Source organism: Gavialis gangeticus, unplaced genomic scaffold, assembly GCF_001723915.1.
Source record: "Gavialis gangeticus isolate Ggan-Ray unplaced genomic scaffold, GavGan_comp1, whole genome shotgun sequence".
Taxonomy (NCBI): domain Eukaryota; kingdom Metazoa; phylum Chordata; order Crocodylia; family Gavialidae; genus Gavialis; species Gavialis gangeticus.
Genome location: NW_017728973.1, coordinates 5,554,543 through 5,578,329, shown reverse-complemented (window position 1 = coordinate 5,578,329; position 23,787 = coordinate 5,554,543). Strand labels below are relative to the sequence as shown.

Sequence of the window (23,787 nt, the reverse complement as noted above, 5' to 3'; positions counted from 1 at the left end):
CTCTCTCTCTCTCTCTCTCTCTCTCTCTCTCTCTCTCTCTCTCCCCAAGGCACTTGTATGCACAGGCTCACAAAATCATCCAAACTACCACAGTTGCTAGGCTGTGCATGCAAATCTTGGGTGAACTTGTGTGCACAAGATACCGTGCACTTGCACACTTGAACCTGAGCTGCTTGCCAAAAGTGGCAGTGTGCAGGTGCCCACCTATTCTCGCACAGGGTTAACTCAATTTGCAAAAGTCACAGGCAGCAGTTGCACAAAACTCTGTGTGTTTGACAAGCCCTCATGAGTCTCTGACAAGCCAACCAGACCTCTGGGAAGGGGGAGCAGAGGAGTGAAGATCTGGGTCCTGTAAACTCCCCCAAGCTTATCTGGGGAGGAGACAACATGACAGGTCTCAGTTCTGTTTTGCTGTGGCCTCCTGACAGCCATGCGGTTGGTAGCTTTGTAGCTCCCATGTGAGTAAGTGGGGTGGGCAATGAGAGGGTGCAGGGAGAGGGAACGGTCAGTAAATGCTGGCTGCAACTTCAGAAAGGAGCTAGTTCTGCCAAACCAATTTGTCCTCATGCATTGTGAGTGTAACCCATCAATGTCCCATTTACTGCCCTCAAAACCTCCCTTGGCAACACACAGTCATCTAAAAGGAGAACCTGAGTGCCATGTGACCTCAGGGTTACAGGTCAAATGCAAGACCTTGTTTCAGTGCTACAGAAATTTCCTTCTTCGAGTTGCTGTCCTGTGGCTGATCTCTGGGCACTGAGTGCGAAGGTTTCTGTCTAATGCCTCTGGACCTGTCTCCATGTGGCAAATGTCACCAGTAGCACCATCAGCCTCTTATTTTGCAGAGGCCAACAGGCCCTGAAGGCTGATACCCAGTGGTTGTGTGTGTGTGTGTGGGGGGGGGGGGAGGATATTTCTAAAGGGAAACCTGACCTCAGTTTTTCCAACCTGGGCAATAAATGAGGGTGCCTGAGTTCCTGGATGTCTGAGCTGAGGTACCTTAAGGGGATGTTCAGAGAGTGCTGAGTTCCTGTGTATCAAAGCAGCTGTGTCCTCTGGAAAAAGATAGTCCCTTTTAATGAATTTCATCCTTAGATATGAATTTCACTCTCATCACTTTCAGGCATTATTTTGACTTTCAGGTGGTGCTGTTAGCTCTCCAGTACCAATAGGGCTTGAGGCCCAGAGAGGCTAAGTGACTTGCCCAGGTTCACATAGGAAGTTGGTAGCAGAACAGAGAACCCAGGCTTCTAGCCTGGTACCCTCACCAGTGGTCTAGGGACCTTTTCTCTCTATTTCAAGCTGCAAAATGCAGCTGCTACTGATTGGTGACTGCTATTAAAAGTTTGGGCCTGATTGGTGCCCAGTAGAGCACCCCAGGGACAGGGTCTTTCCTGGCAAATGCGAGAGCCTTGGAGCAACTGAGGGAAGGAGTGTGGAAGGTTGAAAGAAAGCAAAAGGGAAAAGGACAGGAGTTTCCCCCAGCTTGAGCCATCTGGCCAGCCTGAAGCTTTCACAGCCCGTGAGTCAGACCCTTGGAAATCATGAGGCCGGCACAAAAGATCATGAGATTGTAACAGATCAATGAACGGAGAGATCCTTTCACTCACTCGCCAATCTCTGAGCCCTCGGGGTTCACGTGAGTCAAGTTTTCAATCTTTCCTCAGGAATTGCAATGGCTCGCAATGCACCAACTCTTTTTAAATGAACTCAGGGAGTCCAGCAATTCCAGGGCTGTGAGCATTCTCAACAGCACAAACTCTGGGATGAGGTTGCAGTGCGGCAATCTTCACTGGGCTCCTAGCAGATAATATGGCAACTCCAGAGTTGCATGGCAGGGAGAGAAAGCTACTCCTGTCCTTTTGCTGTTGTTGTTGTATGGTTTGTAGCCTGTACAAGGTGTAGGGCAAAAGAGGGCAGCAGTGGTGTACTGTACATTGTAAGGGCTTGGTATGAGCCCTGGGGCACTGTCAGGCAGTGAAAGACAAGTCCCTTGGGTTTGAGTGGGGCCAGCAGAGGACAGGAGGCAGCATGTGTTGGGGATGGAGTAGATGAGGGCAGCAGGATTTTACTATGAGTTATTACTTATGTTGCTGTAGTGCCTGCAAGCCTAGTCCTGGCATGGCGAGTCTCACCGTGATAGGAGCTGTACAGACATGGAACACAAAGATGATCCCAGCCCCGGAGTGCTAACAGTCTGAGATGAGAGACCTCGGGAGGCTGCTGGCAAATGGGGCACCACAAAGCAACACAGACCTGGTTTTGGTCATTGTGGTGGGTTTTTAGAACACACTTTAGTGACCTGAGTCTTTTATAGGCATCACAGCAAAGAATGCCATGTGAGCTCTAGGCCTAGCCTTCTGGCTGGGCATCTAATGCCCCATCCTCTGATGATGGTCATGGCTTGATGCTTCTGGGTATCAGTGGCTCTGAAGGGGGTGGTGAAGGAAGGAGACACCCAGCTAGACCACAATGATGGTGGCTTCAGTGCCAGAAGAAAGCTGGAAGCAAATATTCATCTCCTGGCTGCCCTCTCCTCTCCTCTCATGGGGCAACAAAGCGACACTGAAGACTTCCTTCCTTCCTTTCTGTTTAGATCCGACGACGGAGGCCCACGCCGGCCATGCTCTTCCAGCTGTCGGAGCATTCATCCCCAGGTGAGGCCTGTTCTGCTAGGTGAGGGGATAAGAAGGGAGCTTTGTCCTCAGGCCCAGCCCCCTCAGCAGCAAGGGGCATGTCAGGGAGGGTGAGGAGGGCAGGCAAGGGTTAGTTTCTGTGCAAACAGGGGCAGAAGTGGCTTCTGGGGCCATGGAGCTGGGAATGCCTTGCTAGAGGGGAGGACAGGATGGGCTAGAAAGCCAACCCCACTGGCAGCTCAGGGGAGGTGAGGGGAAGACCCATGGCACTGGGAGAACCTCTCACACCCATTGTTCACTCACTGGGGGCCAACAGGGAGTGTGCGTGTGTTGGGGTTGACACCTTCCCTACTAAAAGGGGGATGGGTGTCTGTGTGGTCAGGTTTGAGAAATGGAAAGGTTGCATCAGAAACCTAAAATGATTGTATTTAATGGCAAATTACCATGCATATTTAAAAATATGCAAATGAAAATGCTCTTTCTGTTCTCTTTCTGGGCCTTACAATCCTATTGCTACAAACTGTACCGCAGGTGGGTGGTCTCATTCCCCATTCCCCCCACTTCCCTCCCCCCAGGCCCAGTAGCCATTCAGTGGAGTTCCATGTCATGAGCACTGTCTTTCCTGGTGACTTGACCTCCTCCAAGACAAGGTCACATGTGTGTGATACCTGCAAGTACCATGTGTGAGAGGGTCAGCATGCAGACAAGCTGAAGTCATGTAGATGCTGAAAATGGATCAGTTAAGAATATATTTCCAGTGCAAAGGCTGTCCATGAGGGTCCTGGGTTTTGGCCTTTGTTGTAAAAAGGTCAAACGGATGCAGTAGTTACTGTAAGTTTGTTACCATTGAGTAGTGGGAGGTCTTCCCCCAGTGGAGTACCACAGGAATGCTTTCTCCCAGAGCCCAGGCACGGAGCCCATAGCCTCTGAAATACCATGGGGCAGCTTTCGGCTGTTACAGCTTTAGGCAGTTCCATCATGGTGCTGGACAGGTGACTCAGAGTCCCCTGGGCACCCTCCCTCTTGATCTTGATCTCAGCTGGGGTTGGGATTGGGGGCACTTCCCATCTGGTGGGTAGAGCTCTCTGCTCATAGGGTGGGGGAATAAGGGCAGATTCAACCAGGGCTTGGTGCTTTGATCTACTTGGGTTTCACCTTCCATCCTTACTAGAGATAGATCTGGGGCCCCTCCCTACTCAGCACCGAGCGTCCCTGCTGCTTGTCCCAAGATCGTGTTTTCTTTGTCTTTAACTCTTCTCCTGTTTTTTGCCTTTTTTGTTTCTCCTACAGAAGAGGAGTCTTCCCCATACCAGGTGAGTGACAGGTGGGAAGGAGGGGGGACCTCCATGAGGAAGGGTAGGGGAGAGAAACAGACAGGGATGGGGGGAGAAAGCTATGAAGATGCAGTAAGACTCAGGAAGTCCCTTCTACTGGAGTCAGGTGAAAGGGTGTGCTGGTGATGATGCTGAAGTGTCTTTCTACTGGGTAAGCTGGGTGGGGGGGGTGGGCATTTAGTTTGGGGCTGGCACAGACAGGACCTCAGAGGAGTGAACCATCTCCAGAGAGATTCATTCTGACCTCCCTGTGGACAAATCACCCCTGTCACTGCACTGGCACTGCCTTTTACCACCACAACAGCTGCAAGATTTGGGCAGGAATCAGTGTTGGTAGTGGCAAATCATTCATTGCAGGGGCCTGTGGTAGAGTTGGGTGACTCCAGGACAGGATTAACAGTGGGAGGGTTGTGGATTGGGACTGAGGGGTATTGGGAGAACAGTGTGTAGGGTGCCCAGGGCTGGAAGAGAAAGGAGTTGGGATTAACAAAACCCTGTTTGAGGAGCCCAGAGCTGAATTAATGAGGGAGGGGCTCTGGATGAGAAGTGAGGGTCCTGAGCAGAGCAGCAAAGGTCACTTGCACTGTGTGTGGACAGCTACTGCTTTTGGTTTCTACTAATCATCACCAAATCTATTCAGAATTTACTAAGGGGGTTGGGTGAGGGAGTACAGGGGAATGTCAGCCCATTGATCTGTGGGCTTGTGCCGCCTTTTTGCCCTTGTAAATCCAGCATAGCAGGGCTAGATTCCAAGGGGCAAAGTTATCTGGGAAGTTAACAAACACTTCTGGCTGTCGCAAGGGCCAGATCTATTGCTGTGTCACCCTGATCTGGCGAGAGCTTATCTCCGCTCGCATTTTCCATGACTTCTCCTTGATCTTGAATCCAATTAAATTCCTCACTGCATGTGGCAAGAGGCAGTGCCACAGCGGAGCAGGGAGACATGAATAGGAGCCGGAAGTCAGAGGCTTTGGAACCGGTTGGTGTTTTGGCTGCTCTTCAACCCTGCCTTGTAAGGCAGAGATCCCACATTTTGTGACTCTATCACATCCACGGCTTATAATCACAGCATAGTTTTGCTACTGTGCAATAAATTAAAATAAAATAAGCCCCTTGCTGGATAGCACAATATAGAATCGCTTGTCTTCATGAAGGCCAGGTCACATGGAGCCCCCGTTTAGGGGCAGGGAGGACTCTAACCTGTTACCAGCTGACGGGTGTTCTGCTGCTTATGTGAAATGAATGTGCTGTGTCTCAGCACATTGCAGGTATCCACAACTGGTTCTGACTGGTCTGGGTGCCAACAGATGTTCCACAACCAGCTCCCAGACATTGTCTGTGGACCCTTGGTAGGATCCAACCCCCCCTTGGAGTTTGGGTTTATTAACACAGGAATTAGCCATATGTTCTCGGGGCTCCTCCTCCAGTAATTGAAAGCCCACACTAGATCCTCTGTCCTCAGAAAGCCTCTCCCATTTCCCTTCACCTGCCTCAGTGCCTTTCAGGCCCCAGGGAGGGAGGCCCAGGGTTAGGGTTAGAGTTAGGGTTGATGGACATTGGCAGCACAGTGGGAGGGTGGAACCCGCACTGCCTCTGAATTTCCCATTTCCATTGGTCTAAGCCTATCAGTCTAGATCTTAGCACCAACCTTAAGCCAATCTCTAGCACTTTGTATACAACTTGACTAGCTGATGGTGCCCTGGGCTTTGCAAAAGCTGTTTGCAGAGGTGTGCTGACATCTATACCGCTGGCTTTGGATTCCCTCATTTTGCTTCTGTCACCCCCAGTTTCTTCCCATCTCAGTATGGGCATCTATGCTTAACAACTAGCGTTGGAAAAGGTGGCCTTGTCTTCATCAACAGGACACTGACAGGTTCCCACCACCAGTCCAACTTGTATCAGGGGAGGGATGGGCCACATTGGCTGAGTGGCTGCTTGACTTAATTTCCCTGCCCTGATCTTGCCCCTTCCTGCATGCCCAAGGCAAACCTCCTGATCACCCTTCTCTTCTCCTCTCCAGAGAGCCATGGGTGAGGGCCACCTGCACAAAACGAAGAGATCCAACCCATGCACCTACACCCCTCCGTCTCTGAAAGGTACGATCCTGCCCATCCAACTAACCCTCCTGGCAAAATTCACCCCAGTGCCAAGAGCCCAGCCCAGGTCTTCTGTGGATCTCAGACGGGCTGGTTCTCTAGGTCTGTGCATGGGGTACGCTCTCCTGATCCTGCCTTGAGCCATGCTCTGTGGACTGCTTCAGCTCTGCATTTCTCCTGAGGATGCTTAGCTTTCTTTATGGTCTGGCACAAGGTGCCTTTTACCCTCACTCACTTGTCTCCATGCTAGCAATGCAGCTCATGGCTACAGTGAATGGGGAATTCTTCAGCGACACCGAAACTCTCCGCAGGAACCTTCCTAACAATTCAGATGAGGATGGAATTTCTGGTAACAATGAGTGAGGTTGAATTGGGTCTCTCTCTGTCTCTCATTTTGCAAAGGTTTGATTTTTCCCTGATATAGAACAGGAATCATTTTGAAATTCAAAAATATCCACAGCACAGAAAACCTCTTCTTCTTCCCCCAGCCCTTCCATCAGAGAAGGAACCGAGAGACCTAGTCAGTTTCACTTCCTGCTTCTGATCAGTTTCATGTTCCCTCCCTGGGTTTGGGGTTTCTAGGATTTAGGTGCTCAAACCCCATGACTATAAATGTGGGGTTTTGCGCTGCTGCTGCAGAGCTGGTCCAGCAGGGGGAGATGATGCACTGTTTTGTTGTGTTGTTTTTTTTAATTCTGTACCCCTAAAAATAGTCAGTGTGTTTTATTCTTAAATGGCTCTGAGCTGGGAGAGGACCATTGTGCAGGGCTTTGGGGAAGTGCCTTATGGAGGTTAAACAATCCCAGCAGCATCTCTCTAGGTGAAGATTCCTTTCCCCATCCTATGTGTAGGGAAACTGAGGCTTCGGAGAGGACGTGACTGGTCCCACCTAACCCAGCTACCCTGTGATCCAGCTGGGGGTAGAACAGGATGATGCTGGATCTTAGTGATGTATTCAGTCCTCTCGCCCTTGTTCCTTGGTTATGGAGGCTTTGGATAAGAAATGAGGGCAGAGATTGAGATCTAGTATTTGTTCACTGTGAGATTCTGGCAATTTTTAGGTCAGATTTTCCTCTAGCTCAGCTGCCAGGATGAGTCAGCAGGACAGTGACCATCCATCATTCATATCCACCACTTTGCAAAGGGCCAGCATGCACTTTGCAGGCCATTCAAGATCTCCTTAACCCTTGATGTGGGGTCCCGACATGGGATCTGAAAGGTGCACATATTTTTGTGAGTGGCTGACCCCACAGGGCAGAATTTAATTCCTTCCAAATTCTCTCTGGTTGTTGCTTTATGGTATCTTCCAGAGGCCAGCCACCTCTGGCCCCTTCATGCTAGGTGCTGTACATAGCAAAGAGCAGCCCCTGCTCCTATGCCAACTGATTTCCATGGAGTTACAGGCATGCTTCTGTCATTGCCGCTGTCCCTATTTTAGCTTTCAGACGCTGCCAGCTTGAAGAGTGCAATGTCCCAGCTCCCCGCCCCCCAGCACACACATTCAAATCTTTAATTAGCACCTTCAGAGCTTAACAAACCTCAATGGCAAAATCAAAGGGCCCCAATTCGCTTCTCTCCTCCACCTGGTATAAATCGGGAGCTGTGCATCTGATGTCAACAGAGATGTGCTGATGTAAGCGTGAGATGAATCGGGCCCAGTGTGTTTACTGACATGGCCTATTTAAACCCCTAATTTGAGGCTACGTATGCCATTGACAATCTGCTTGTGTTGCTGATGTTGCCAAGCCTTGTCAAGTTTGTACTGCAAGCCAGACTCTGTGCAGGAATGGGGCTGCTCCAGCTGGACAGAGAAATGCCTAGAAAAAGGGGAATCTCCCCCTCTCACTTGCCCCTGTCACCAGGAATCTCAGAGTGCTTTGCAGGATATCTGTAGATTATGCTTCACCCTCTCCCTATGATGTGGGTAAAGGGTGTTTACCCGTGTTGCAGACAGGGAAAGCAAGGCACAGAGAGGGGCATAATGGGTGGATAGTGGGGGGCAAGGAGTGGATTTAGAGAGCATGTTCTCATTTGGAAGCTTCTCCTTCTCTGTCTTACATAACTTGCATGCAGTCACTTGCACACAAGTGCGCACACATACATGCATGCAGTCATTTGCACATGAGCTTGTGCACACATGCATACACTCACCTGTACGCATGCAATCATGGCCTTATGCCTCCATATGGACACACACACATACACACAGTCATTTGCATGTGAGTGCATGCACACATATATACAACTTGCGTGCACATGCACACAGTCGCAGGCATCCATACAAAGTCACACACAGAGCTTTTCTCTTACGCACTTTAAAGCATGTGCGTGCACACCCACTCACCCACAAACACGCTCTCAGAATTACTTACACACCATAACCCTGCAGACACATGCTGTACTGTACATGGCAAGTTCTCCCCTCTGCTTCCTGTGCTCTGACCTATTTGCTGTTGTTCTCTCCTGTCTCCATGCCCTGTGAGGAGTTTGGCAGGGTCCGGACCCTGCTCTCCTTCCCACATGTTCCCAGCTCTCAGCTTTGTTCTGCCACTGCCTTCAAAGGCACTTTGACTCCTTTACAGCCCCCTCTTGTGATAGGGAATGGCCCTGCTGAGATCCACAGCCCCATGTAAAGGGGAATGAGGCAGAGCAGGCAAAGCCTTATGTCTTGGGTTTCTGCCACATGAGTAACCCAGAGAGGGGACTGGCTGGGAGAGGGCACACACTGGCTGATCCTCAGCAAGCCCAGGCCATACAAGGGCTTGCCCAGGACCAGACCTCTTCACAGAGCCCAGGAGGCTGGATTCTCAGCTGCTGTCGACCCCTGTAATGCCAGGGCAGCCAGGCCTGTTTCTACCACCTGGGAGGGGGGCTTTGGATCTCAGCATTTCAGATCCATGAGATGAGATCTGCAGTGGCCAGGATATCACCTCACTCCTCTTCCAACATGGTGGGATTTCTCGGGGGCAATTGTGCCCCATCCTGTGCATGTTGGTGATTCACAGCAACTCATGTATGATGCTTTTGTACCTTTAAAGTGACCTTTCCAACAGGCTGTGGTCATCAGGAAAGTATGGCCTGTGTGCTCTATGAGCCCTCCTACCCCTTGAATCTCCCTGATTGGAGATCCCCTTCCCAAGACCAGTACAGTTAGGGGCATGTCAGAGGCAGGCCAAGGTGGGCCCAGGGCAGGAGGAGCCATGGCCAGTGTTCCTGTGTCCCTAGCAGTCCCCACAGGGCATCTAACCTTGTCCAGAAGCCAGAGCAAGCCCCAGCAGCCATAGGCTTGGAGATATGCATTGCTGTTCCCCTCCCCCAGCCCCTGTGCCAGCCTCAGCACCAGTGCAGGACTGAATTGGGATCCCTGGCAGCAGTGAGGTGGGGCAAGGGTTAGCCTCATGGCTTCTCCTAGCACAGCAGCTGCCATGCTGGTCTCTCCTTGACTGGCTTCAGTGTGCCCCAGTCAGCCAGAGCCTAGGAGCAGTACTATGATGCCAAGGGCTGTCTCTCCACCAGCTGGTCCTTGGCCGTGGTCCCACCCCCAGGTTCCATGGCCAGAGGCTGAGGCCACAGGGCTCGGTGGCGGGGGGAGGTCACACATGCCACTTTCAAGTGCCACTTTTTTTCCCCCTTCTCTCTGCCATCTTCTCTCTCTTCTCATGAGCTTACAGCCAGCATGTTCCCCGCTGAGCAAAGAACTAGCCCCTCCCAACCTCCTCACTCCCCTTCAGGGCATGTTCAGAAGCTCAGGCAGCCAGGACAGCCTCATGGTTAGCTACCATGAGTGGAGGAGGCTGAAATGTGCCCCCCATATCTCTTCACACCACCTCCATCTTCTCTCAGCCAGAACGAAGGCAAGGGACCCTAGAGCACTATTCTGTTTGTGAGCAGCTGTCCTGCTTGACTCACAGCCCCAGCGTGTAAAAGGGACAGGTCTTCAGGTCTCTGTCTGGGCCAGGTATGGACTGCCCTGGGCAAAATGAGTGCTGGGCTGGGAGTTTGCCCCTTGAGCTGCATGGGAAGTGCTGATTCATGCTGTGTCATCTCTTAGGATCCAAAAAAGATCCATAAGAAACCAAGCAGCTGACTCCTACTTGCACTAGCCAAGAATAGAACCCAGGAGTCCTTGTATTCATTTTGCCTGCTCTGAACACAAGGCCAGCTTCTTCCATGCTGGTCTTTGCCCAGAAACCTGATTTTAACCAAGATCCAGGCAGAGACCCCAGGTGTCCTGCCTCCCAGTTCACCTGTTAGCCCCCAAATCCATCTTTCTGCTGGGCTTAGAAGCTACAGTAGCACTTACATGTTAGATTCCTGTTTCCAGATGGCTATAACTGTCTCTAAAAATGACCCCCTTGGAGCTAGACTTTCTTAACCCGGAGGTGAAAAGAAAATTGAATGCTGGGGGAGGGGGTGGAAATCAAATCAGTTCTGTTTGCAAGAAAAGCAGGTAGGAGGGTGTGGGCAGGCAGGTGCTTTTTATGCTGCAAGAAAATCCTCCTGATCCTTTTTACTGATCATGCAAAGAAAATATTTCCTTGTTCCTGGCACTTGGCAGGGCCCACAGTCCTTGGTCAAAAATTTGATCAGCCTTGTTTGGGGAAGACACAAGAGAGGCTGAGACAATGACTGCACTGTTGATCCAGGGTCATTAAGGAGGATAATTTTATCCACTGCCAAGTCTTGTTAATATCTCCCAGCTAGTCCAACACACCCTTACGTAACCTGAGTCCGTTTATTTTTTCTTAAGTGAAATACATTTTGCACATTTCTCATGAAAGTCCCTGAGCAAAAGAGGCCTTCAGTCAGAACAGTATGGTGAGATCTGCAGAAACTCATGACTCCTATAAATTGGCAGTGGTGTTGTTGCTGTAATGGTCCAGTGACTATGTGAGAAGCAAGACTGGGTTAGTCTAGTGCTTCTTAACCCTTTCAGACACAAGGCACCCCTCAGGAAATACTAGCTCTTCGTTTTCACTCATTTTTTGGCTACAGAAAAGTAATAGAGCAATTTTTTTTCTGCTTAGATCTCAGAAAGACCGTAACAGTTCAGAATGTTTTTAGCATTATGGATTCCTATTTGAAATCCTTGGGTTTACCTTGTGAATCATGGTTGCACACCTGACAGTGCCAACATTATGTGGCATGCTGCATCCCCCTTGAAAGGTTCTCAAGGCACCCCAGGGTGCTACAACACCCTGTCTGAGAATTATTGGGTTAGTAAGATCTTCAGGACCAACTGTGGAGCTTGGAGAGAGATAAGACAATTTTCTGGAAGCTAAGGCCCCTTCCTCAGGTCTTGGAAAGAAACAGAGGCATCTTAAACTCAGTGCCAGGGAAAACAGTAGTTTTTGTTTAATCCCCATGATATGAATGCAAATAATCAATGTAGTACAAGCTTCTCAACTGGAGAGATGTGAGATGCTTTAAAGGGTGATGCAGTGCCAACACCTACGTGATACACAAGACAAACCCAGAGATTTCCAATAGGAATCCATGGTGTCAAAACCATTCTGACTTGCTGTGGGCTTTCGGAGTTTTTTGCAACAGAAGAATGGCTTCAGTATTTTTCTATAGTCAAGAAACGAGCAAAAGCTAAGAGCTGGCATTTTTTGAGGAGAAGCCCTGCCGTTGCACCTTCATGCTACATGCAGTGAAATGACAAAGGAGCAGGTTTAAAACAAACCGAAGGAAGGACTTTTTTCCCCAGCATCTTATTAACTTGTGGAACTCATTGTTACAAGATGTCACAGAGGCTGATAATGTAGCCAGGTTCAAAAGAAGATTAGATTAATTTGTGCATGATAGTTCCATTAGTGGGTATTAAACATGACAGTTAAAGTGCAGGCTCCAAATTAGGCCTCTGAATGCTGGAAGCTGTAGGGGCAGAGTGGCAGGGAACAGCTCAGTCTGGATAGGCCCTGCCTGTGTACGCCTCTCCTGAGGTTCCACTCTCTGCCCCTGTCCCCTTAGCATCTACTGCCTCACTCTGTCAATAAGATGTGGGACTTGAGTTAGATGGACCTGTGGTCTGACCCAGTAGGACAGGGGTAGCCAACCCATGGCACAGGCAGCCTCTGTGTATGGCACTAGCACATTCGGGAGGGACAGGCAGCATGGCAGTAGTTAGGGCAGGGGGTAGAAAACTGAGTGGCAGATTGGGCAAGGAGCACAGGGCAGGAGGCAGAAAGAGCAGCTGATGGGTCAGGGGAAGGGCACAGGGCTAATTTGTGGCACCCCTGCTTAAAAGGTTGGTCCCTGCTACAGTAGGGCATCTCTTATGCTCTTAGAAAGGACAGTGAGCAGTAAAAAACAAAGCAAAGTTATTGCTGGTAGGTACAGACAAAGTCTTGAATGGTCAAAAGAGGCAAACCTATAAATCTGGTCTCTGCTTGTAAGATCCCCCTAGAGCTCAGGGCTGGGTAAGTGCTTGGCACCCACACTTGGACCCAGATTATCAGACAAGTCAATGTGCCATTTAGGCCTTTCATAACGCAATGACTTGGCAGCTGGATTTTCCAAATGGCACCATCTCCTTTCAGTGTCTGGTCCCTGGTGGTACAAGTGGACTCAACAAACATCATTGACCTGTACAGTATCCTGTTGTTTTGACTCATGGATACAGCAGGAGGGTGTAACGGGAGGATGGGAGAGAGGCTAGGACATGCAGAGTCTTACTGGGAAAGTGCATGCCTTTTTAGCCAGGGGTCACTGCATTGCAAGTGCCCCTGGCTGAGAAACTGATGACTTCCTTGCCTGGGACTATTTCAGCCTGACAGCTTCCATCTGCTCTATCCTGCAGCAAGGAGGAGGAGGAGGATGACAATGTAGAGACAGAGATCTGGTTGGTACATCTTGTGTGGGATCAGACCAGGGCATCAAGGCCAAGTTGTCTAGGATTCATTTGAAACAGAAGCAGTTTTGTCCCGTGTGCCTTGTCTGTTCCATTGACTCCTCTTCCAAGCAGGGCACCTGATCTATTAAAAGGCCCCACCCATTGCAGCATCAGGCTATTGGCAGTGCCCTTGTCTCCTTGCTCCTCAGCTGTAGCACCTGGTAGGTACTTTATAGGGTATAACTGGGGTGCCAGAGTGGGTGCTTTTGGGGGCAACAAGGATCATCCTTCTGGGCTACCCCCCTGCTTATCTGATTCAGCTCCTTATGGCTGCCCCACCTCATGCCCTGCCCTGGCTTACCTCTCCAGCTCCTTTGATGTGGAATGAAAAGCTGTGAAGGCCTCCCCTTCAAAGAGAGCCCCTAGGGCACATTGCTGCGCAAGGGACAGTGGGGGTAAGGATGTTACAGGAAGCTGGGTCTGTGTTACCTGCTGCGGGGTCGATTTCAAGCTGAAAGGCCATTAAGGCTGTGTGCATGTGAATGGCAAGGAGGTTGGTAGTCCCACCAGCCTTCATATGTGGGTGATCATGCAGTGGGTGGAGCACAGAGGTTTGTTATATCGCAGAATCACCTAGCCCGGACCCCTGCTCATGTCAGGATCACCCCTGGCTAATCCACCTCAGCCAGCTGTCTGTCTAACCTGCTCTTAACACCTGTCAGGGATGGAGATTTCACTGCTTCTCCTGCTCCACCTTCAGAGTTAGAAAGATGCTGGACTGCCGTGCTCAGAGTGGATGCCCTGCATGTGCTCAAAGGGTCCATAAGAATCCACTTCCAGGCCCCCGGTTATAGAACTCAGAGTTGCAAAGATTTTCCTAATATCCACCCCAAATCTCCCATACTGCAATTTAAGACCAGTAGCCTGTCCTCCTCCTCTCTCTAACCACCCTTGGATAGTTGTGTGGGGTTATCAAATTGCCCTCAGTCTTCTCTTCCCCAGGCTAAATAATCCCAGTCCTTCCAACCTGTTTTCATCAGTTGTGTTTCCTCAACTAGTGTCCTTAGCTGTGGCATGTTGCAGGGCAGGTACATGGTACCTGGTTTGGTTCAGGGCGTGCTCGCACACATGCACACACATACACACTGTCTCTCTCTGTCTCTCTCACATACACATACAAACACACTTGCATATTCACACACACTTGCACCCACACACTTTTGTACACTCACGCTCTCGCACACTATTTAGTTGGTCTAATAAAAGGTATCACATCTACCCAAAGAACCTTGCCTGCCACTCTCGCACACACATTCTCACACCCACGCATTCCTGTCTGCCCCCAAAGGGCAGCTGTTCCAAGCACCCAGAAAGCAGCTGTAAACCACTTGCAGAGCAGAGAAGTGCCAGAGCTCTGACATCAGCATGGCTAATGAAGGAGCTGTCACCACTTTTTGTGAGCCGCCTCATGAACAAACCAGTGCACATGGCCCCAGGCTTCCCAGCTGCCCTGCAGAACTACCACGGTGTTGAAGCCTGGGATTTAAAAGCAACCCTGAAATAAGCTAACACTCAGTGGACTGGAGGGAAGCACTGGTGAGGAAATAAGTGATAGGTCCTAGGGGGTGATTACAGCAGCAATTTGAAGAATGCTTTGGCATTGTCTTTTAAAGATGCTACATTTAGCTATGCAGTATTTTCCCAGCAGCTTAAACTGGCATTAACTTCACTGGTGTCTGTGAGTTGACACAGGTGTTAAAGAGAAAGGGGAATTGAGGATGGAAGGAGAGACGTGGTCAAAAAATTGTCTTGAAAGGCAGGATCATTAGGTTCTCTCCCTGGCTCTAGCCACTGACTCTCTGCATAACCTTAGGTAAGTTGCTTTCTGTCTGAGTGCAGCGGGGCTATCTCTGGCCTGCTGTGCCTCAGAGCTAGGGCAGGGGCACTGAGACTAGGAAGGAGTATTTCTGAAGTGCTCTGAGATTCCCCAGCAGGGCTGTATCATCAGATACATCTGTGGCAGTGGTTCTTAACCTTTTTAGACTTGAGGCAGCCCTCAGAAAATGCCATCTCTTGACTTTCACTCATTTATTGACTATGGAAAAATAGCAGAGCAACTTTTCTGTTGCAAAGCACTCGGGAAGACATTCACAACAGATCAGAGTGTTCTTAACACTGCAGATTCCTATTGGAAACCTCTGGGATTATCTTGTGAATCATGTTTGCATACCACACGGTGCTAACGTTGTGTGGTACCCTGTGGTGCTGTGGTACCCTGGTTGAGAATCTCTGGTCTATGGAAACAGATGGCAGGTGTGCTTGCTCTCACCCTCCCGCACTCAGAGCCAGACCTGCAGCCTCTACTGCCAGGTCAGAACGTGGGGCTGCCTTTGCTGGGCTCCCGCTGGTATGCATCAGCTCTTCCCCTCCAACAGCCTTGCCTCTTGTCCCTTCCAGCTGTGCAGCGCATTGTGCAGTCCCACCTGGAAAACAACAGTAACCTGCAAGATGGTGACCATGACAGCTCCGATGGGGAGGCTGAAGACAGCAATCCACACGACCCAGAGGATGCCGAAATTGAGGGCCCTGGCCTGTTTGACCTGGAGAGCAGCAATGATTCTGGTAAGAGTTAAATGAGGCATGAGAATGCATTGGGTGCAGAGGGGGGCAAGAAATAACAAACCCCTGTTGCAAATGCCTTGGGGATGGGGAAAAACACGGGCAGATAGTCCCTGCACCAGAAAGCCTCTTGCCCCCTAGTGGCAGCAAGGTGTGCTGCAGCCTCCAGGAGGGTGTTGGCTAGCCGTCCTGCAGTCTGCGTCTGTGTGTCAGCGGATCGTAGGAAAATAGGGCTGGGAGGGACCTGACAAAGTCATCTAGTCCAGTTTTGGGGGTCAGCGGCTCTGGGGAAGATGGAGAATGGTGCAAATCATGAGACACAAGCTCAGATCAGTAGGTCTTCCCCAAGCATAAGGATAGAGGGAGTGAGGAAGCAGTGTCATTTTGGACTGTGAGGACAGGCCTAGGATCCAGTAGTAAGCCCTTAGTTCTAGTCCTGGCTCTGGTTAGACTAAAGCTGAGTCTCAACTGGACATGGGTGACTTACCTGGCTGGGGAAACACTGTGACCACCAAGGCGGTTTTCCTAGTTGCACCTGGGGAAAACCGCTCTTCTGGTACAGGGTAGCACCAACAGAGGTAATGTATAACTAACCTCCCACTTTCACTTCCAGTGGGAAGATCTTGGCTTTATGCCCACTTTATGGAAATAAGAGACTCCTCCCTACCTTGCTTCTGGGGCCTTATGGCTAAGGGCAAACAAAACTTGGGGGCATCCGAACCCTGAGCCTCTCGTAGGATGCCTGCCAAAGGATTTTGAAACATCTAAAGCCCAAGGTGGGATGGAGGATGTTTGCCAGTTGTAGGGTCACTTATGGCTCTCGACGGACTCATGGATTAGGAATTGATTTGGTTGATTTGTCTTGGAACACAAAAAAATTTCATAAAAAAACCAAGAAAACCCAAAAAACAGGACCTGGGTAACTCATTCATTGCAAATAATGTGCCCAGAAAAGTATAGTCAACTGCTGAGAAGGCCTTACAATGTTCGACTAACTCTCATTTACCCAGGAGGCTGGGACTCAGGAGGTCTTCGTTCCCTCCCCAGCTTCCCCATGGACTTTCTGAGTGACCTTGGGGCAGGCCAGCTCCCTGCCTCACTTTCCCTACCTGAGAACCATGATATTCTCTAACCTCCTGGTCAGATGCCGACACCAATCTCCTGTTCCTTAGCACAAGACTCCTGGCCTCCAAATAACTCCTGTTTTTATATATTTGACCCCCTAGAAGAGCTTGAGTCTATTCTCCAGGCAGGAGGGCAGATGGACATTTCCAAAGGCATATTGTTGGCCTTGAACTGCTGAGATCCATGATGAAAAGAAAGTGGTCTCCAAGCATAGTGCCCTGGAGCAAGCCCTGGAGTGCAGGGCTCACCATGTTGGTTTCCATAGCTGCTGTGGTGGTGAGTGAGAGCCAGGCTGAGGAGGCTAGGTGAGGGGTGGGGACAGGAGGAAGTGGGGTGGGGGTGGCTGGTGCAGTCAGCGCACTCTGGCGTACAGTAGAGTGGGCAATGCTAGCACATCAGAACCAGGAACCAGGGGGATAGGAAGCAGGTTGTCTGAGGCCCCCAGGTAGACGCCATTAGGGCAGGGGCAGAACATGGGTTTTTCTAGGACATTTGTGGAAAGGATCATAAGAAACAAGGACTGGAAGGGATCTCATGAGGTCATATGATCCAGCCCCCTACTCAAGACAAGATCGTCCCTGACTAAACCATCCCAGCCAAGTGTCTGTCCAACCTGCCCTTGAAACCTTCCGAGGATGGAGATTTCACCATGTCTCTAGGTGGCCTGTTCCAGTGTTTGACCACCCTCATCATCAGAAAGTTCTTCTTAATCTCCAAGATAAATTCCCCCGGCTGAAGCTTGAGGCTGTTGCTCCTAGTCCTGTTCCCTGTGGCCACAGAGAAAAGCCCATCTCCAGTCTCTCTATAATTGCCCTTCAGATATTTGAAAACTGTTGCAGTTCCTCCTTTTAACCCAGGAGGGAGGTGATGGCGGGGGGGGGAGGCCCTGGGGAATATTTGCTAAGGAAAACCTTATTCATTTGCTGTAGTCCAGGGTGGTTTCTCTAGGGTTGGAGTATGGGGGTCAAGAGGGGGGGGCTCAAAGCAGGTGGGAGGTTAACAGAGTCATCTTTAAAGGTCTGGTTCACTTCCCATCTCCCTTCCTCCTGCTTCCTCCCCGCCCTCCCCTCGCCCTCCCTTCACCCTCCCCAAGTTTCCTGAATCCTACTTGCTGGGGCCTGCTGTGAATACAGAAATATCCCTTCATTTAATGCCTCTGCTGCTAGGGAGAAACCTGTAAATATCCCACTCCGCCCCATGCTTACTCGGCACAAAGAGCCGTCAGTCACCTAGGAAACCATCTCTGTTGCTTGGCACAAAAGGAATGGGAGCTTGGTGCCTTGGCACTGGATCAAAAATAGACACCCCCCAGCCCATTCATCTGCCCACTTTTCTGCCCATTGGGTTTTGGGGGATTTTTGATCTAGTTAAATTTGGGGAGTGGGTGTGGAACGGAGTTGGGAATGGGCTGTTTCTTTCCCCTGCAAGATCAATATGGAGAAATAGACCCTGCAGCCTTCTGGCTCCGGGCAGTGTGACTCAAGTGCTGGGCAGTGAGGATGGGGAAGGAGGGTCAGGTTGACTAGCTGGTTCAGGTTCTATATTAGGCTTCCCCCCACATGCCAAGCTCCTGATGTCCCTCACTTCTTATGTGCAGTCCCCTGCTCTCCTAGGCCCACACTCTTCCCTTGCATGTAGTTCTGCTGATGCTCAGCTGTCCTAACTCACAGCAGCCCCATGCTTTTCAGTTCATGAGTATCCCATAGTCCACAGAGCTCTGCCAGCATGCCTCTCATTAAATCTGCCAGAGAGCTTAGGATGTATTCATCAGTGGGGCATCTGAGTGGTCATAGCAGGGACATTTCAAGTTTGTGCTACAGTGATGTTTGCAAGTCCTGCTCAGGATCAGGGCCCTGCTTCAATGAGCCCTGCACAAATCCTTGGCATTTGTCCCAATGGCTGTACAGTCTAAGACAAGTCACATAGGAAGTTGTGGTAGGGAGAGGGTTATAAACAAATGCATGCAATCTTACAGACAAAATACCTGAACGGTTAACAAAAGGACAAGTACCAGATGCCCCAAATTGTACATCACACAGTTTGTGACCAGTAAGCATCATAATGGAAGGAGAGTTTGAAAGAATCAGAAGTAGCTGCTGCAGATGGGCCATGTTGTGTACGTGCCTTATAGTGGCACCAGAGGCCTCCAGGGAAATTAGGGTCCCATTGAGCTAGGTGCTGTACATATAAGAAAACTTTCTGCCCCCAGTTGCTGACAATCAAATGGATTAGAGAGATGAACGGGAGGAAGAGGGAAGGGAGGTACAGTGAGGGGAAGTGACTTGCCCAAGGTCACTTGGAAAATCAGTGGCAGAGCAGAGGAGAACACAGGTTTCCTGAACCCCTGTCAAAGCCTGCAGAGCCCCTACAACTGAACAAGGCATTGGGCAATCAGGCCTACTGGATCTGCAAGCCAACCCAGTGCATCACTGGGATGACTCAAGGGCACTTGATGCTCAGGACCTGCTCAGTGCTGGCCCTTTGGGAGCAAAGTGTGCAGGCAGGGCCAGTGGTAGTGTTAGCCATCTGATTTGCAACTGAGCTGAGACCTGCCAAACTCAGGCCACCAAACAGCCATTGGATAGCTGCAAAAGTAATCTAAGCCACCCAGAATTGGTGGTGGGGAGGCAGAGAGTCCACCCCCATCTTCCCTTGGTAACAGCAGCACCTTGGCTGCATCCAGATGATGACAAAGATTATGAATCTGATTAGGGCTATGCAGACAGAGCATTGGCTAAGCCAGCTGTCCTGACCTTGCTCCAGGAACTGATCACTCCCCAGATGGCTTTTTGCACCCCTTAACTCACTCCAGGGTTGGTGTTTCCTTGCCTGCCAGGGGCAGCAGGTCAGACTAGATGGCCCACTGAGGTCCCTTCTGACTCTAGGAATCTGAATCTATAACTCTTTCCCACTGGAAGCCATGCTACATCCCAGCCCAGAGGGCTGAAGCATCTATCCAGTATGGGCATGGCGCCCTCTCATGGATGGATAGGGAATAAGGATCTTAAAATGAAAGGGGTGGAGGGGATAGGTTGGGGGAGAGGAAAAGAGGTTCAAGCCAAATCTGTGAAACAGCTGATGCTGCTTTTCACAGGATCTCACTCCCTTCTGAGCAGGCAGGCACATTTCCCGCTGTGCTGCTAAGCTTGAGAGGTGCTGGAAAGCTGGTGATTGCAACCGAGAGAAATTTTATCAAGGCAGGAGGCACATGTCATCACGGCTGCGTCTCTCACGTTGGTAAGGGTGTGGTGTTTCACACCTGCACTGGCGTCCAGGCCTCCTGTGAACACAAGATCCAGGGGTTTCAGAGGTGGTGAAGAATCTGGGTGGGGCGGGGCTGCACATTTGTGTAGGGGGCAGATGGAGCGCAGCAGGATAAGCAGCACAGGCTGGGCTAAGTAACTCTCGGAGCCAGATCTGCAGGATCTGTTGGTCCAGCAGGCTCTGTAATGGTGCCCCTTTGCACTCCCTACTCATCACTTTTGCCACCCTTCTATGACAGGAGGAGGTTGATTTGGCCAGTGCTGCTGTGTGTTGAAAGGGGAGTTATCTGCTGTCATTTTCCCTTGGGTAAAACTAGAGCAATTGGTGGAAGCTCTGGAATTACTGGCCCCTGGTGTATGGTTACAACATGCAGTGGGACACATTCTACTAGACTTGTGCTAGTATTTGTCTGGGACTGTTGCAGATTTACTCTGGTTGAACTGAGATCAGCCTGTGGCCAGCTGTTTCCTTTTCTGTGTTACTAATAACTCCTTGGAAGAATAGAACTAAAAGGATTTATTTCAAAATAAATTATCCATTTAACTCTTCTGGTTGGTGCCACTTGAAATTCCTGTGTCTTTTCTGGACTGTATTGTGTCAGGACTGCAAGTGTTAACAGCCCTGTGGCCAAAAGGGGGATGCTGGTACACACATAAGGAAACTAAACAGTTTCACTCTGTTTTGCTATTCAGGCAGCAGGGTAGGCTGAAGCCAGGATGTGACTTTTGTGGATTTTTCTTCCCTGCAGAGTTAACTCAGCTGGTCAGTGCATGAGCAGGGGATTAGCTTAGCCCAAGGCACAAAGCAAAGCCCTACTCACACCACTCTGTCCTACCTGCATGCAGCTATGAGTATATTATGAGAGCTTCTGGGGGCATAACCCATAGTTCTTTGTGATACAGAAAGCTGAACCCCTCTAGGAGTGTTTCCCAGTGGTTGGTAGGAAAACTTGTCTTTTTGTCACACAGGGTGGAAGAAGGCATGGGAGAGCTGTCAGCACATGAGTATACTCTGGCCTGCACCCACACTGCAAGGTGCCTTGATCTCAGGGGAGCCATGGGGCTGTGATGTAAAACACCGCAGCCTGCTGGTGCAAAGACTGTACATATGGGGAAGAGGGGAGTCAGAGGCAGCACACAGTGAAGAACCTGCCTTAGCCCAGCACTGAAAGCATCCCATGAGAACCACAGGACTCTGTTTAATAGCTGTTTGCTTATCTCAAACCAGAGGCAGCTCTGTTGCAAAGACCATTTTTTTCCTTTCCCACCTCCAACCCTTGAAGCTCTGTATGTGCATGGTGGGGTTGATCAAACATGTTCTTCTGAACAGACAGAGGTAGTTAGCTGTGTTAGTTTGAAGTCAGGCAGGGCAGAGGTGCACTTTATGGGGTATCACAAAAGTGTACGCATCTCTGATTCAGCTCCCAGGCTTTAGTTCAGACTGGTTGTATTTGGATTCCTTACACTAATGGTCTAAAGCAGTGGTGTTCAAGTTTTTGGCCCTGTGGGCTAGGTGAGTGGCACTGGACCAGTCTATGGGCCAGACTAAGCTCTGCCTACAAGGATCAGGCTTTGTGTGCCTGCATAGGGCACTGGGTGCAGGGATTTGGCCCTGGGGTCCAGCACCACCCTTGTATGCTAGGGTAGGACCCTGGCAACTTGTGCCACCCCCACCTGTCCCCAGACACCAAGATCAGGGCTCTCCATGGATTTGGAAATTTGGTAGAAGGGAAGTAGTGCCACCATGGGAAGCCCCAACAGGCTGAATGACACAGCATCAGGGGCTGGATCTGGCCCACAGGAGAGGGATTGAGCACCCCCAATCCAAAGAAAAGGGGCAGAGAGCTATTTGAACAGAGAAATAACAGAAACCTGAATTCTTTCTCCCTGTTTATGAAACCATCTAGTAAAAGCTGACATAACTCAGGTGCAAGGGGAGTATGCTTGATATGGGGCACATGTGGATCCCTTGCTATTTGAAACCAAAGACAGAGACACAGCCTGTTGCCCTTGAACCAAGGGCACCCTGAGAATATGCAACATCCCCCAATTGCAGGGCAAAGTTGTTAAGAGATACACAAAATATCTTAGCTGCAAAGGTCTTACCAGACTGATTCTCCACTCAGCAACACTGACATAAATTCAGCACCGCACTGTTGACTATAGGGGAGTTGATCAGGATACACACCAGTGTAAGCCAGAGAAGTATCTCTTGTGAGCTCTTTCTTCCCTCCCCTGGACACAGTCTGTGTAGCAATCAGGGCTGTCATGAAGCAATTGATCACCTAATGCTGTGTTGCCATAGCTTTGCTAATGTAATTGTGCTGTCCCTGATTGATGCCAAGAGATGGTAACCATGCCACACTGTTCAGCTTAGCAGCACAGGGGGCCGCCCTGTCCCACTGCCAGGTCACTGATCTGTGCCATACAGAGCTCTGATGACAGTCTGGACCCCTCGCTGGTTTGTTTGTCCTGCCCGTTTGTATTTCCACTGGGGATTTTGTGCAATGCATGTCTTGTTCTTTTCCTTATTCATTGCTGCCCCCCTGAGAAGCCCCAGGAAACAAGACCAAGGCGTCAGAGTCACATGTCTACCCAGCCATCTCCAAGTCACACAAAAGAAAAGGTAATCTCTGCCTGTGTAGCAGCAATGGGAGATTGCTGGTGGTTCAGCACCAGGGCTGGAGTACCCCCCTGGGCCTCTGGGGTTGGGGTCAGATTGTTTTCTTTATGGGTAGGGGTGGGGGTATCTCTCATGCCTGGTTTAGCTGGCATGACAGCAATCCAAGCCATTGTCTAGGTCCATCTTTCTTTTTCGAAGCCTCAGAATTGTTTGGGTCCAAGCCATGAATGTGCCATTCTGCACTTGGCATCGAGAACCATTAAGGCTAAAATTTGCTTGGGCGGTCACCGGTCTTCAAGCAGCCTGTCCTGTGAGGGCTTGAATCTAGTTTTCAGAGGGCCTTGTTACACGTTACACTGTGAGCCACATAAATGTTGATTGGCTTAGTGCTAGCTTGCAGTCACGCCTTCAACTTGAGCTGAACATCTGTGGGGAGTGACTGGGTTATGTGGAACAGGAGCTGGGTTACCCAGATCAAGAGATAATCCTGGCCTGGCGTAGCATAACTTTGATCTGCAGGTCCAGATGCCCTCCACCCAAGGGTGTTGAGGGAGCTGGCAGGGGTCATTGCGGAGCCCTTGGCCCGACTATATGAGCATTTGTGGTCATCTGGCCAGGTGCCGGGGGACTGGAAACTGGCTAATGTGGTCCCAATTTTCAAGAAAGGGAGGAAGGAGGACCCAAGTAACTATAGGCCTGTAAGCCTCACCTCGGTGCTCGGGAAAATCTTGGAGAGAATCAAGGAGCACATCTGTGGGGGGCCAGCAGGGGAGATCATACTCAGGGGCAATCAGCATGGGTTCCATCAAAGGCAGGTCCTGCCTGACCAACCTGGTTGCCTTTTATGACCAGGTGACTAAATCCTTGGATGATGGTTTCACCGTGAACATAGTCTTTCTAGACTTTAAGAAGGCCTTTGACACTGTCTCTCGCCCCATCCTCATCAATAAATTAAGCGACTGTGGCATTGATGCATACACAGTTGGATGGGTAAAAAATTGGCTGATGGGGCACACCCAGAGAATAGTGGTGGACGGGTTGTACTCAACCTGGCGAGATGCGAGTAGTGGGGTACCCCAGGGCTTGGTCCTTGGGTCCGCACTGTTTAACATCTTTATCAGCGACTTGGACGAGGGGCTGGAAAGCACGCTGTCCAAGTTTGCTGATGACACTAAGATGTGGGGTGAGATGGACACACTTGAAGGGAGAGAGAGGCTGCAAATAGATTTAGACAGACTACAGAAGTGGGCAGATGA

General features: G+C 50.2%; 1 protein-coding gene across 6 annotated transcripts in view; it reads left to right on the top strand.

Annotated features, from left to right (window-relative positions):
* PPP1R1B (protein phosphatase 1 regulatory inhibitor subunit 1B) overlaps positions 1-23,787 on the top strand; it is a 67,359-nt gene that overhangs the window by 40,299 nt on the left and 3,273 nt on the right. For 5 of the 6 annotated variants that reach the window (XM_019507289.1, XM_019507282.1, XM_019507298.1 and 2 more), the window contains 5 exons: positions 2,597-2,657; positions 3,927-3,949; positions 5,991-6,066; positions 15,359-15,523; positions 22,463-22,534. In XM_019507289.1, coding sequence (XP_019362834.1) covers positions 2,597-2,657; positions 3,927-3,949; positions 5,991-6,066; positions 15,359-15,523; positions 22,463-22,534 — 397 coding nt within the window. The remainder of the gene's footprint in view (positions 1-2,596; positions 2,658-3,926; positions 3,950-5,990; positions 6,067-15,358; positions 15,524-22,462; positions 22,535-23,787) is intronic. The other variant, XM_019507322.1, reaches the window with a different exon arrangement.